Source organism: Euleptes europaea, chromosome 9 (genome assembly GCF_029931775.1).
Source record: "Euleptes europaea isolate rEulEur1 chromosome 9, rEulEur1.hap1, whole genome shotgun sequence".
NCBI lineage: Eukaryota > Metazoa > Chordata > Lepidosauria > Squamata > Sphaerodactylidae > Euleptes > Euleptes europaea.
In genome coordinates, this window is record NC_079320.1 from 15,423,182 (window position 1) to 15,438,261 (window position 15,080).

Below are 15,080 nucleotides of genomic sequence, written 5' to 3' on the forward strand. Positions count from 1 at the left end.
CCATCCAAGTACCCACGCTGCTTAGCTTCCGAGATCTGATGAGATCAGGCTATACTTACTTTAATGATACTGTTCATATGGCCAATTTGGCCCTGGACAATGTCACACTGAGATCAAAATAAAGAGAAGGGGGAAAAAAAGGAACAATCTAAATAGCCCATAAGGTAGCTGATTCCATTGTTGAAAAACTCTTACAGTAAAAATATTTCCCCTAATATCCAGCCTTTCCTCCCACAATTTAAACCCATGATTGCGACTCCTATCCTCTGCTGCCAACAGGAACAGTTCCCTGCCCTCCTCTAAGTGACAGCCCTTCAAATACTTCAAGAGAGCAATCATGTCCCCCTCTCAACTTCCTCTTCTCCAGACTGGACAGTCTCTTTCTCCAAAGACCACCCCCTTATGGTCCAGTGGTGGTCTAGCGGGTGGGGTCACATTCAGGCCGGTCAACACAAACACTAAACTGCAGTTTAACGAAACTGTGATTTATCAACAGTGGTTTATCATGACTCTAAATGCAGCCAGAAGGACATTTTTAAGAAAGGGGTTTTACCTTCCATGTACATTACCTTGAAGATGGATTTTTGACAAAGCAGCTATTTATAAACATAGAGCAAGGAGCGTACTGATAGGAAATTGTATGAAACTATCCCCAAAGGGAAAAATGTACAGTAACGTGACCACTAACAATTATTATATAAGATTCCACAGTCAAGCATACATATTGGCTTTTATGCATAAATTATTCAATCACATACAGCATGTAAATATAGTATAGTACAGTTGGCAATCAGTGCAGCCGCACGTCCTCCGAAGAGGAAAAAAAAGGCAACGCCCTAAAAAGTAAAGGAACGAGCACTAAGGTGTGCTTAATTCAAGGTCCTCTGTGGTTAAAGTTCCGTTCTTTAAAGGCAAGATGACGATGATTTATGCTCCAACTGTAACTGAATTCCACAATAAACTGTGATGTGACTCCCCGTGAGTAGTAAATCTTGTGCTGGGAGGTTTTTCTTCCTTTCAAAAACGGCAGCATGGTTTGGAATGAAGCACTTGACAGCTCTGAGCAGCTGAATGAGCTAGTTAATAGTACTGCGGCTCTTACCGAAAAAATATGCTGGGCTGCAGAGACCAGTTGAAGTTATTGGTCAAGATGGAATGCAACTTGCTAAAATGACAAGATACCAGTTTTATCTTGTTTCGATACTTCCTCAGATAGTGTAATACATATAATCTATAAGAAATAAAAGGTTGGATGATGGATGACTCCTCAAAATAATTATCAAGGTAACCAACCATATTTCTCAACAATGAACTTCGTATGCACTTACCCGACCACAAGCTTGCAGTTCACGGAATGTGACTCATATGTCCATTAATCACAAGTTCCCAGAACACAGCTACAATATAGGCATTTTTGCAGATACAGGTGTATACAATACAGGCTGTTTTTTCACACATACAGGTGCGGTAAGTATTCTGCAATGACTTTCTAAGTATAATTTACTATACGCCAAAACAAATTTATTGTGTTAAATGAGGGATACCTAATGAACCTATAAGTAACTAGATAAGTCTAATGATGAGTTAAGTCCAAAAGGATGGACTGATTTAAAGAGGTGAATGAATCTAGCCTCCCTCTGGCATAATATTTTATCTGCATCTATATAAATGTGTATATTACTATGTAGCTGCCAGACTGCAAAAAATTGCATATCGGTATCGCTATGGTCTCTGTCCACAAAGTGTTGGACCATGGGAGCCTCGAGGACCCAATTGCGTATTCTGGACCGGTGTTCACAAATTATGTACTTTAGGGATCTTAAAGTCCTTCCTATATAAATCAAATTACAAGAACATTTTATGATATAAATCACCCTCTTAGAACTACAATTAGCGAAGGACCGGAGAACAAAACAAAATCCTGTTTGTGTACAAACAAATTCTTTTACAGGAAGAGAAAGGGAACAGTTTACACACCGTCCACAACGGAAATGGCCAGATACTACTGGTTGTGGATTGTGTAATGTACTAATACCTGATTGTATTAATTGGTCCTTTAAGGTGCTGGTTTTCCTTAGACCTATTTTTGGAAGTTCACAGCCCAGGATAGAATTTACAATATGCCAGTTATTGTAAATGATTTGTTTGATAGCTGGGGCTAAATGAGTGTATTCAAGAGAAAAGGTAAGTGATTTATTAGTGGTTTTGTTTTGATTAGCCAAAATAAGTTGGCGGTCTGTGTTACGTACTTTATTGAATGCTTTTCCAATTATATGATGTGGATATCCTCTCTTGGCTAATGAATGTGACAAATCTTTAGCTGCTGTTTGAAAATCTCTATCTATTGTTGAATTTCTTTTGAGTCTTAGAAATTGACTAAAAGGTAAGCTGTTTTGTAAGTGTGAGGGATGAAAAGACTTATAATTTAATAATGCAGTGATGTCAGTTTTTTTCTTGTAGGGACGTACTCCCAATTTTAAGTCTTCACCCACATAAATCTCAGTGTTCAAGAATGGAATAGCTGAGTTGGCAACTTGTCCTGTAAATTTTATGTTAGTATGACAACTGTTAAGCCAAGTCATGAACTGTATCACAATAAAAATATCATCAATAAATCCCCTTCATGGGAAATAGTTCCCTCACCTCTCAATGGTGGTACATTATCCAAAATTCTATTTTTATCACTCTCATTATACGCAAAAGTTCAATCGAAGTGGCCATTTTTGAAATACAACAAAACAAGGAGCATACTGATAGGAAATTGTATGAAACTATCTCCAAAGGGGAAAATGTACAGCAACGCGACCACTAACAGTTATTAGTGGCATTCCACTAATTCGGAGGACGTGCGGCTGCACTGATTGTCAACTGTACTATACTATATTTACATGCTGTATGTGATTGAATAATTTATGCATAAAAGCCAATATGTATGCTTGACTGTGGAATCTTATATAATAATTGTTAGTGGTCACATTGCTGTACATTTTTCCCTTTGGGGATAGTTTCATACAATTTATAAACATAGGACAGATGCATGAAATCTGGACTCCGTTCTTTTTCAGTGTAATCAATTCCTGCGTCAGAGCTTTGTGAAATCCCACAGCAGCAAATTTGGTTGAGCTACAAGAAATTTCAGACATGTTTGAGTGTTTGCAAAATATTTGCCATGGTTAGTAACTGGTTCTTACATTGTGTGTGTAAAGTGCCATCAAGTCACACCTACCCTGTGGGGGGTTTCAAGGCAAGAGACTAACAGAGGTGGTTTGCCAGAGCCTTCCTCTGCATAGCAACCCTGGTATTCCTTGGTGGTCTCCCATCCAAATACTAACCAGGGCTGACCCTACTTAGCTTCTGATATCTGATGAGGTCAGGATATAATGGGATAAAAAAGAGCAGTGCCCTGACCTGAATAGCCTAGGCTGGTCCAATTTTGTCAAATCTCAGAAGCTAGCAGGGTCAGCCATGGTTAGCACTTGGATGGGATACCACCAAGGAAGTCCAGGGTTGCTACACCGAAGGAAGTGATGGCAAACTATCTCTGAGAGACACTGTCCTTCAGTGTTACTCCTCTGAAGATGCCTGCCACAGCTGCTGGCGAAACGTCAGGAAAGAAAATACCAAGACCACGGTCACACAGCCCGGATAGCCTACAAGAACCAATATCTCTGTTAGTCTCTGGTTCTTGCTAAGGTTGTCATGAGGTAAAGGAAATAGGTTTTTGTGGTATTGTTGGAATGCCAGCTTATAGTATAGCCTAATTGCAGGGGAAAATAAAAGTGCAACCCCCCCCCAGAATAGCCATTTCACTGACAGGGAAAGTAGCAGGAGATCTCCAGCTAGTACCTGGAGGTTGTCAACCCTAAGGTAAACACAACATGTCTTCAATGTACATGCCTGAGGAAGCAGGTGCATGAGCATTAATGTGTCATCCAGGGCTAATTCATGACCTGCAACTGCTGAGATACATTTTGAGATCTTGCTAATCTATTGTAGGGCAATTACAGTTTTCCAGTGTAGGTCTATCCAGAAGAATCACTAACTTCGTGGCTCTTCAATCAACAGTGGAAAGGCTATTAAGGAAGAAACATGTACAGTCTAGCAATGGCAGGTCGCGCCTTCAACTATTCAATAGTGGAAGGCTCAGGCAGTGATCTTTGGTGTCACTCTGAAGAAGAGTGTCGTAATCACATGAGATAGATCAGTGGTGGTATGCACGAGCAGTTCACATGGGCAAAAAGTGTGTACATAAGAAGGGGGTAGGAATGTGCAAATGTTCTTTGGTGCTTTTCCAGAAGCCCTGATTGGGTGGGGCTTAGTTTGGGCCTTGGTCACTGTTGAATAAACAGTGTGCAAACAGCTGAGGATCAGTCACCGTGCAGGACATTTAGAGAGCAAAATGTCTCTCTTGCTTGAGATCCCCTTGTTTTTGTTGATTGCCCTTTATTCCTACTTGGAGGCTTTTATCAAGCTTTTCATTCCGGTGAAGAGAAAGTCTGTCACTGGAGAGATTGTCCTGATCACCGGAGCTGGCCATGGACTTGGGAGAGCCATGGCTTACGAATTTGCGAAGCATCGCTCCAGATTAGTTCTCTGGGATATCAATAAGGTAGGAATAGAGTTTTGGGAGATTCCTAGAGTGGGCTAATGTCACTTTTGGGTTTTCCCTGGAAGTAATGTAATGCTATAGAGTCCTGTGGCACAGAGTGGAAAGCTGCAGTACTACAGTCTAAGCTCTGCTCACAACCTGACTTCGATCCCGACAGAAGTTGGTTTCAGGTAGCCGGCTCAAGGTTGACTCAGCCTTCCATCTTTCTGAGGTTGGTAAAATGAGTACCCAGCTTGCTGGGGGTAAAGTGTAGATGACTGGGGAAGGCAATGGCAAACCACCCCATAAACATAGTCTGTCTAGTAAACATTGTGATTTGATGTCACCCCATGGTCAGTAATGATTTGGTGCTTGCACCTTTACCTTAATGTAATGCTGTCAGCCAAAGGCACCCCCATGTCCCCTCTCCAGACTGCCACTGGTTGCCAATTGATGGCTGGTAACACTTTTTTAACTTCATAGAATCACAGAATCATAGAGTTGAAAGGGACCACCAGGGTCATCTAGTCCAACCCCCTGCACAAAGCAGGAAACTAACAAGTACCTCCCCCGCACACCCCCAGTGCCCAGAAGATGGTCAAGATGCCCCCCTCCCATGAACTGCCCAAGTTCATAGAATCAGCATTGCTGACAGATGGCTGACAGATGGCCATCTAGCCTCTGCTTAAAAACCTCCAGGGAAGGAGAGCTTGCCACCTCCCAAGGAAGCCTGTTCCACTGAGGAACCGCTCTAACTGTTAGAAAATTCTTCCTAATGTCTAGATGGAAATTCTTCTGATTAAATTTTAACCTGTTGGTTCTGGTCCGACCTTTTGGGGCAACAGTAAACAACCCGGCACCCTCCTCTATATGATGGCCCTTCAAGTACTTGAAGATGGTTATCATATCCCCTCTCAGTCTTCTCCTTTTCAGGCTAAACATACCCAGCTCCTTCATGGGAATCTGAACCCTGCTCCCTGAGTGTTCTCAGACACACTATGCCACTCTGGCTGTAAATGTCATGTGAGAGATACATGATTCGTACCTGTATTGATCCTACCTCTTTCCTTATCATGACTAATAACAGCTCAGTAAAGTGTCTCAGCAAAGTGGGGAGGGGTCGTGGCCCAGTGGTTGAGCATCTGCTTGGCATGCAGAAGGTCCCAGGTTCAATCCCCAGCATCTCCACTTAAGGGACTAGGCAAGGAGGTGATGTGAACAGACCTCTGTCTGAAATGCTGGAGAGCAGCTGTGTGACGAGACTCCTGCATATCCAGCATTCCTGCCACCCATGAACCACTGCGCAGGACTGGAGCAGCACCATCCAGAAGGCACGCTGCGCTGGAAAAGGACCCAGAGTTCCTGGCATACAGAACTGGACGTGTACGGGACTGGAGCAGAACCTTTCCAAGGGCATGCAGTGCTGGATGCCAAGGGCAGGAAGTGACTTTGACTCCATCTTAGAAGAGGTTTCATGCCACTGGAGAAAAGAACCTCTTCTCTTCACCTTGCCACCCCCATAGCTGTGGAAGGACGACACGCCTCCTCAAACAATGGAAGGACTTTGCTACATTTTGCATAGCCATCAAATCGGCTCCTTTATCAAGATCTGCCAGACAACTGGAGAGAGAACAATGAACGCTCCTGTGTCACACCTTGCATTCCTTTCCTGGGACAGCCTGGCATCTGGCTAATCTCACCTTGTAGGTCCTCTCCGCCCTGACCTGGATAGCCCAGGCTAGCCTGATCATGTCAGATCTCAGAAGCTAAGCTGGGTCAGCCCTGGTTAGTATTTGGATGGGAGACCACCAAGGAAGTCCAGGGTTGCTGTGCAGAGGAAGGCACTGGCAAACCACCTCTGTTAGTCTCTTGCCGTGAAAACCCCAAAAAGGAGTCGCCATAAGTCGGCTGCGACTTGACAACACTTTACACACCCACACACAGGTCCTCTCCACCCCTTACTTATACACAGCTAATTGATGGCTGATATCAACAGGCCATCAAACCTGTATTCCTCCTGTATTGCCCTAGCTCCTGTCTTTTCTTTCTATAATATTCCAATACTTGAGAAGTAACCAAACCTTTGTTCGAGTGGCAATGACCAATGGTCATTCTCAGCCATCACCAGGCATTGCCAACTGCAGGGAGAGCACACCTCCTCCTCCTCTTCCCTTTCTTGGGTATAAAATATCTCCTTTTGCCACAGTAGCAGGCTGCCATTGACACAAGATGTGAGTGCTACACCTGGAGTGCGATGTGGCACTTCCAGGTGTAAAACGCACCGCAGCGGGCCCTTTACCACTCAAACTTCCAGGTACTTCCTAACACAGAGCAGGCAACCCTACCTGGGCTCTTCCAGACAGCCAGTTTGAGTGGTAAAAGGCCCCTTGTGATGCATTTACACCTGGAAGTGCTGCATCGCAACGGGCCCTTTACCACTCAAACTGGGAGTTTGAGTGATAAACGGCCCCTTGCAATGTGTCGTGGCAGGTGTGCGTGCCCGCGTTGCCCGCCGACCCTCAGTTGGTCGGTGGGCAGCCAGGTGGATTGGCAGGGGTTTGCCCGCCATCACCTGGCACTTGGCAACCCTAGCCATGCTTTGCACGAGAGGGAAAGGAGCAAAGTGTGAGCAAATAGTGCAGGCATGAGGCGTAACGCACAGCATATGGCCTGTCGCAGAAAATTACACTTTTGCAAATGCAGCCATCATCTTCCTTTACTTGCGCCACAAACCACATGATCTTGTTAAACTATCCTTTTCCGTTTGCAGCAAGGCGTTGAAGAAACAGCTGCAGAATGCAGAAGACTGGGAGCCACGGCTCATGCCTTCGTGGTGGACTGCAGCAACAAAGAGGAAATCTACTGCACTGCAGAGAAGGTTTTCCAAACTCACCACAATTCTAATATCTTAAAATAATGAGATAACAGAAGTTCAAATCTTCTTAAAAACCTGCCCCTCCAAGGAAAATTGCCCATGATATTATCCTTTTTCCATTTCATTATATTATTGGTATATAACCACTGTTTACATGTATAAAAAAGGGGATTCCCTGGGCTTACAACTGATCTCCAGGTGATAGAGATCAGTTCACTTGGAGAAAAGGGCCACTTTGGAAAGTGGACTCTATGGCATTATACCCCACTGAAGTCCCTCCCTCCGCCAAACCCTGCCCTCCTCAGGCTCTACCCCCAAAATCTCTAGGTACTTCGTAACACAGAGCTGGCAACCCTACCTGGGCTCTTCCAGAGAGCCAGACACACTTCCCTTCCAAATCCTCTATTCTGGTGCTTCCTGCAATTAAGAGAGGAATACTCTGCACATGCTCTGATGATATCTTCCTTTCCACCACTATGTGATATGGGTAGAGTTGCCAAGTCCCTCTTCACCACCAGTGGGAGGTTTTTGGGGTGGAGCCTGAGGAGGGCGGGATTTGGGGAGTGGAGGGGCTTCAATGCCATAGAGTCCAATTGGCAAAGCGGCCATTTTCTCCAGGTGAACTCATCTCTATTGGCTGGAGATCAGTTGTAATAGCAGGAGATCTCCAGCTAGTACTTGTGGATTGGCAACCCTAGATATGGGAGAGACTGTTTTTAGGGCCTGACACAGCCAAATAAATATACCTTCCCAGCAGGTCTATTAATGGCTGTTAGCTATGATGTCTAAATACAGTGCCCATGTTCTGAGGCAGTGTACCCCCTCCCCAATAACAAAGTTGGGATACCACAACACGGGTGGGCTTGGGCCTCCATGCCCTTCTTATTAGTGTTCTGTATTTGGTTGGCCAGTGTGGGAAATGGGGTGCTAAACTAGATGGTCTGTTGATCAATTGGTTCTTATGTACTTATGACACTTGACTTTTTGAAGGTGAAAGAAGAAATTGGAGATGTATCTATCTTGATGAACAATGCAGGAGTGATAGCTCCAACTGATCTGCTGTCAACTGAGGACTGTGAGATCCAGAAAATGTTTGAAGTCAACATCCTCGCTCACTACTGGGTAACTTTCATTGAATTAACAATGCCTTAGTACAATGCTCTTGGGTATGTAAGGATCAAGAAGGCAAAGTATGTCGTAGTGTAGAAGGGGGCACATCTGGGTCTCCACTTGCATTCGAGGGCTCCAGGTTGGGTGTTGGCTTTTCTGGTTTCAAGTACAATCTCTGGAAGCTCACGAAACTTGGCGTAGACACAGGTGTGGTTCCCCACATGGAAAGAAAATTGCCCACCTATCATAGGGTTGCCAACTCTAGGTTGGAAAACTCCTGGAGATTTGGAGGTAAAGCCTGGGAATGGTGGAATTTGGGAAGGGGGTGCGTGAAGCCCTACAGTCTACCCTCCAAAGTGGCCATTTTCTCCAAGGGAATGGATCTCTGTGGTCTGGAGATCAGCTGTAATTCAGGTAGATCTCCAGATCCTACCTGGAGGTTGGTCACCCCAACCCCTCATGTAGTGGCTAGAGTACCCTACTGACTGAAGAGACCGTTTCAAATGCCTGCTCAACTATGAAGCCCATTTGGTGACTTTGGGCTATTAGCTATCTTTCAGCCTAACCTACTGCATAGGGTTTTCATGGAGATAAAATGAGAAGGAAACCCTATCTATACTACCTTGAATTCAGCATAGGAAGAGTGGGATAAAAATGTTAGGTAGAGTTGCCAACTCCTGCTTGGGAAATTCCTGGAGAGGCTGGATTTTGGCAACCTTAATGTGATTATACGAGTAACCATGCAAAAATTTTAGGAAATCCGGATCATGAAGCTTATTTCTCCAGCCCCCGAGGTTCCACAATAAGATTTTTTAATTGTCAGTAGACGGTTGATATTTCATTTAGAACACCTGTTGATTCCACAAATATACATCCGTTCTTAGTGGATATACCATCTTCCAGTTTAGTTCGATTATCCAGAGAAACCTCAGGTGAAATACTGGACGTTTTGTGCTCGGTTTCTTTCTGCAGGTTTCTATTTATATACTCCTTTGAGTTCCTTGACTCACCCATCTTTAACACAGTTGGCATAGGAGATATTGTAGAGGTTGTCTTAATTTTGCTCAGGTCACAGCTATGCTGGGCGGTGAAAGTACAGATGCCTCCTCTTGTGATGAGTCATGTTTTGTTTTCAGAAGCTTAATTCTTAGCTGTTCTGATCTAAAAGGGATGAGTGTTTGTCCTTTGGATGGAAGAGCTGAGAAGGAGCTGAGTAAGTTCTCTTCTATGGAGTTTTCAAGAAGAGAAGATTCTGTAACTGCATTGGGGTGGATAGGTGAATCAGACCACCTTGTCAGGTCTTGCTGAGATGAATCCGCTAACTCGGTTTCCCATGTTCTGTCCTCTTCTGTTGAGGAGTTAAGATTTTGTAACTTCGGTAACAGAGGAGCTAGAGTTAAATTGTCAAAGACCAGAACTGGGAAGATTCCTTTATTATGCAAAATTGAAGAGAATCTCTCTGTCTCAAAATTGCTCTTAGGTGTTGGGTAATAGCTTTTAGGTGTTGGGTGTTGAATTACAGCATGGTGTCTGGCCATTGTAGTTATGAGCTGTTACACCTGCTTTACAGGTTTGTAGTTTTAGCTGATACCTATCTACATATAGGGTTGCCAGGTCCCTCTTTGCTACTGGCGGGAGGTTTTTGGGGTAGAGCCTGAGGAGGGCGGGGTTTGGAGAGGGGAGGGACTTCAATGCCATAGAGTCCAATTGCCAAAGCGTCCATTTCCTCCAGGAGAACTGATCACTATCGGCTAGGATTCAAATGCTTCCTGTTACCTCGGAGCGCTTTCTGAGCAGAAGAAAGGCTTTTTAAAACTGAGGCTTGGATTTCTCCCCCCCTCCTTTCAGATTGCTCCGTTTTTGTTTTTTGTTCTTAAAATGCTTTTTTATGTGGCAATTGGGTTTGAGGGGGGGGGTATTTTCTCTCACAGTAAGCTCTACAAAGTAAGTCAATCACAAAGCATCATTTAAAGGGGGCAGGAACTTGATCTGAGCTTGGAGACTGCTGGTGCATAGATTCCCAACAGGAAAGCGTGGGTCCAGCAAGCAACGAACCTCAGATAAAACTCCCATGCATAAATGACCTAAGAAATAGTTCATGTCTGCAGAAATCTCATGTCCTTCTTTTCGTTCACTTTCAGACTTCAAAAGCATTCCTGCCAACCATGATGAGGAACAACCGTGGCCATGTTGTCACTGTGGCGTCTGCTGGTGGTCACATAGTGGCTCCTTTTCTTGTGACTTATTGGTGCGTATGGCAGTGACTTTCCCTATCAGCGAGATGGCTATTCTGGTTTTTTCCCCCCACTTTTATTTCCCCCTGCAATTAGGCTATACTATAAGCTGGCATTCCAACAATACCACAAAAAAACCTATTTCCTTTACCTCATGACAAACTTAGCAAGAACCAGAGACTAACAGAGATAGTTTGCCATCACTTCCTTCAGTGTAGCAACCCTGGACTTCCTTGGTGGTCTCCCATCCAAGTGCTAACCAGGGCTGACCCTGCTTAGCTTCTGAGATCGGGCAAAATTGGACCAGCCTGGGCTATTCAGGTCAGGGCACTGCTCTTTATACCCCATTATAAATCTGCAATCCAAACCGTAATTGTGCATACTAAAAATCAAAACCATTCAGAGCAAGCCAAAAGGTCTTCGTCAACAGTTGCTTGTATATACACGTTTGCTTATGTATCAGTTATGCAGGAACGCCCTGGATGGCCCAGGCTATCCTGACCTCATCAGATATCGCAAGCTAAGTAGAGTCAGCTAAGTAGGGATTTGGAATACCAGGGTTGCTATGTAGAGGAAGGCTCTGGCAAAACACCTCTGTTAGTCTCTTGCCTTGAAACCCCCCACAGGGTAGGTGTGACTTGATAGCACTTTACATACACAATGTAAGCACCAATTACTAACCATGGCAAATATTTTGCAAACACTCAAACATGTCTGAAATTTCTTGTAGCTCAACCAAATTTGCTGCTGTGGGATTTCACAAAGCTCTGACGCAGGAATTGATTACACTGAAAAAGAACGGGGTCCAGACTTCATGCATCTGTCCTATGTTTATAAATAGCGGCTTTGTCAAAAATCCATCATCAAGGTAATGTATATGGAAGGTAAAACCCCTTTCTTAAAAATGTCCTTCTGGCTGCATTTAGAGTCATGATAAACCACTGTTGATAAAACACAGTTTCATTAAACTGCAGTTTAGTGTTTGTGATGACTGGCCTGAATGTGCACCCCACCCACTAGACCACCACTGGACCATAAAGGGGTGGGGTTTTTGGAGAAAGAGACTGTCCAGTCTGGAGAAGAGGACGTTGAGAGGGGGACATGATTGCTCTCTTGAAGTATTTGAAGGGCTGTCACTTGGAGGAGGGCAGGGAACTGTTCCTGTTGGCAGCAGAGGATAAGAGTCGCAATCATGGGTTTAAATTGTGGGAGGAAAGGTACCGGCTGGATATTAGGGGAAATTTTTTTACTGTAAGAGTTGTTCAACAATGGAATCAGCTACCTCGGGAGGTGGTGAGCTCCCCTTTACTGGCAGTCTTTAAGCAGAGGCTGGACAAACACTTGTCAGGGATGCCCTAAGCTGATCCTACATTGAGCAGGGGATCGGTATAGTTAGCCATGAGGCTGTATTCACTATACAACTTACAAGCAATAAAAGACAAGGTTTGAGCCATCTTTTGCAATTTCTGAGTGTCACGGAAGGGTGTGTGTGTGTCAGACCCCCACCCCCAATCTCAGTGTGTTCTCTGAATGCATGCTTCATAAACAAACTGTCATTGCAATCCTAAGGAGAGTTACTCCAGTCTAAGCCCATTCATTTCAATGGGCTTAGACTGGAGTAACTCTCTTTAGGATTGTACTGGGATTCTTGACCCTTGTTTTGACCAGTTTGTTAACTGTGGTTTGTACTGTTGTGATAGAACGTGTAATTTCAAGATATATTCCTTTATGTTAGTCTAGTGTGCTAATTTTAAGACCTTCCCTAAGGTCCCATGTAAAAGTAGGCAGTTCAGTAAGTTGGGAGTGCTTGCATGAACCTGTTGGCGTTACTCCTTAGATTAAAGCTATTTGAACTACTCCTCATTCTTTCGGTCTCTTACTTTGGAACCCAGAAACATTACAAGTACAGACTGTGGTTTGTTGTGACATCCACATGCAGAAATCCCTGACAGTTCAGTAATGTTTACCCTCTCAGACTCTTGCTTATACAGAGAGCTGCTGAGAACAGAAGCAAAAATCTAAACCCTCCTGCTGTCGTACGTTTGTTTCTTCAGACTGATGCCACCTTTGGAGCCAGAAGAAGTAGCAAAGAAAGTAATGGAGGGGATATTGGCCAATAAGAGAATGATTTTTGTTCCACCGCTTCTGAAAGTCAGTGTAATGCTGGATAGGTAAGTGTGCTGAACAAACCCAACAATAAAAATCCAACAGTTGTCCCACTACTTCCTGTTGTTTTGGGGATGTTTGTTCCAGATAGAGTCAATACAAAAGAGCTACCCTAATAAGATCTCTTCATTTTCCTTCAAGGTTTCTTCCTGCTCGGGCAGTTGCCGCATTGTGGAGGCTGAATGAACTTAAATTTGATGCCGTTGTTGGGTACAAGGATAAAGAAAAATGAGGGAATTGATAATTCCATCCGGTTTCATTCCAGTTTTTATCTGATGGATGATTTTATTCTGGCTATACACTATAACCCTATGCAATATTACTCCAGTGTAAACTGAGAAGAAGAAGAAGAGTTGGTTTTTATATGCTGACTTTCCCTACTACTTAAGGTAGAGAAATCACGTTCCCCTCCCCACAACAGACACCCTGTGAGGTAGGTGGGGCTGAGAGAGCTCTAAGAAAGCTGTGACTAGCCCAAGGTCACCCAGCTGGCTTCATGTGGAGGAGCGGGGAATCAAACCCCATTCTCCAGATTAGAGTCCACTGCTCCAAACCACCACTCTTAACTACTACTCCACGCTGGCTCTATAGATAACCTATTGTTCTGCAGAGTTATTCCAATCTAGGTCTATAGAAAACCTATTGTTTTCTATAGACCTAGATTGGAATAACTCTGCAGAAGATTGCATTGCCTGACACTTGGACCATACTGGCAAGTACCTAGGAATTAACCCCATGGCCACCAATGAAATAGAGAACATATATTTTTCTGCTGCGAAAATAATTCCCTCTAATTTAAAAATTGCTGTATTCCCAACACATTTATAGTTTCATATCTCATGTTAATGAGAAATGGCAACATTTCCCATGTTGAAATGTTCCCAGTGTGATTCCTTTGTAGAGAAATGTAAGACATGAGGGAAGAATAGAGAAGGTTTAAACTTCCTTTCAAGCTGAAATTCTACAACTTTTCTTGTGAAGAAAAATTTCATTAAAAAATTAATGAACAGTTGCTTCCAAACAAAAACACATCAGTCCTCATACACTCAACCACTGGAACAAGGACACATAACTAAGGATCAGTTCAGGAATGCTAGGGCTGCGGCAAGTGAACAAAAAGTAACTAATTAAGCACAGAAAAAGAAGCAGCCATTAAGAAAGAAGGAGAAAAAATGAAAGTTGCATTTGGAGGGAGTGCTGGACCCTTTGGCAAACAAGAATTACTTTCAAGTAAAATTGATTATGTTTTTAGATTGTTTAAAACGTGTGTAGTTTTAAAGATTTTTAAAGGTAATTGTGATTTATGTTGATTTTAATGTTGTTATTCGCGCTGAGCCTGGCTTTGGCCAGGGTGAGTGGGTTATAAATCGAATAAATAAAATAAATAAAAATCTATAGTTTTGATGTTAGATTTGTGTCCATATATTCTTTTGTGCTTCACTGTATATTGAAACTGGTGGATTTCTGCCAGAGGTTTCCTTAGAAACGGCATCACACTGTTTATTGCTTCTGGTTTCCCAAGCAACAGGAGTATAAAGGCATGTTCTCTGCAATATGTATATTTTCCCCTCATGATTTTATTTTGAACTTGTATTGTTGGTAAAGAAATAAGAAAAACATTGTCTTTTCTGAAGATTTTACTACCGCTGCAGCCTTGGCTAGCTCTTCTATTAATGATTTTTGCATTCACAGAGTTAGGAAAGCTGGCTAGAATATGCAGTAAACGCCATTGACTGAGCTTGTCTTAGATAGGAGAGTTTGGCTGATGTATTTGATTTCAGGTTAACCAAGCTACTAATTGACAAAGGCGGAAAGCTAACAGTATGCTCAGACTATTTCAGACAACCTGGATATAATATTGGGCATCTGATCTCCTTAGTTTCAGGCATTAGACTAAATAGTTTTTATTCACTAAGGCATTTGTTTGATCGAATCGGCTATTTTGACTTTTCTTCCTTCTCCAGCATTCATTTCCACTTTGTTTATATTTACTTGTGTACTGGTTTGAACACATTTGCTTCTACATGAACTGCAAACTGATTGCTTTATGTACAAAAGAATCAGACCAAGGTCCATCAAGTCCAGCAGTCTGTTCACACAGGGGCCA

General features: G+C 43.3%; 1 protein-coding gene across 2 annotated transcripts; it reads left to right on the plus strand.

Moving 5' to 3' along the window:
• Positions 1–4,381: 4,381 nt before the first annotated feature.
• LOC130482433 (estradiol 17-beta-dehydrogenase 11-like) lies at positions 4,382–13,205 on the plus strand. 2 transcript variants are annotated; one of them, XM_056855142.1, is made up of 7 exons: positions 4,382–4,609; positions 7,359–7,466; positions 8,454–8,585; positions 10,715–10,821; positions 11,538–11,675; positions 12,862–12,978; positions 13,115–13,205. In XM_056855142.1, exons 1-7 carry the CDS (start codon positions 4,400–4,402, stop codon positions 13,203–13,205), a joined length of 903 nt encoding a protein of 300 aa, XP_056711120.1. In that variant the 5' UTR covers positions 4,382–4,399. The 2 variants fall into 2 exon arrangements, with proteins under 2 accessions (XP_056711120.1, XP_056711119.1); XM_056855141.1 differs by lacking the exon at positions 7,359–7,466 and having other exon boundaries at positions 4,400–4,609.
• Positions 13,206–15,080: the final 1,875 nt, after the last annotated feature.

Coding starts and splice junctions, on each gene's coding strand:
- LOC130482433 (XM_056855142.1), top strand. CDS start 4,400: ATGTCTCTCTTGCTTGAGATCCCCTTGTTTTTGTTGATTGCCCTTTAT. Junction 7,467..8,453: donor TCTACTGCACTGCAGAGAAG/GTTTTCCAAACT, acceptor GACTTTTTGAAG/GTGAAAGAAGAAATTGGAGA. Junction 12,979..13,114: donor GTCAGTGTAATGCTGGATAG/GTAAGTGTGCTG, acceptor TTTTCCTTCAAG/GTTTCTTCCTGCTCGGGCAG.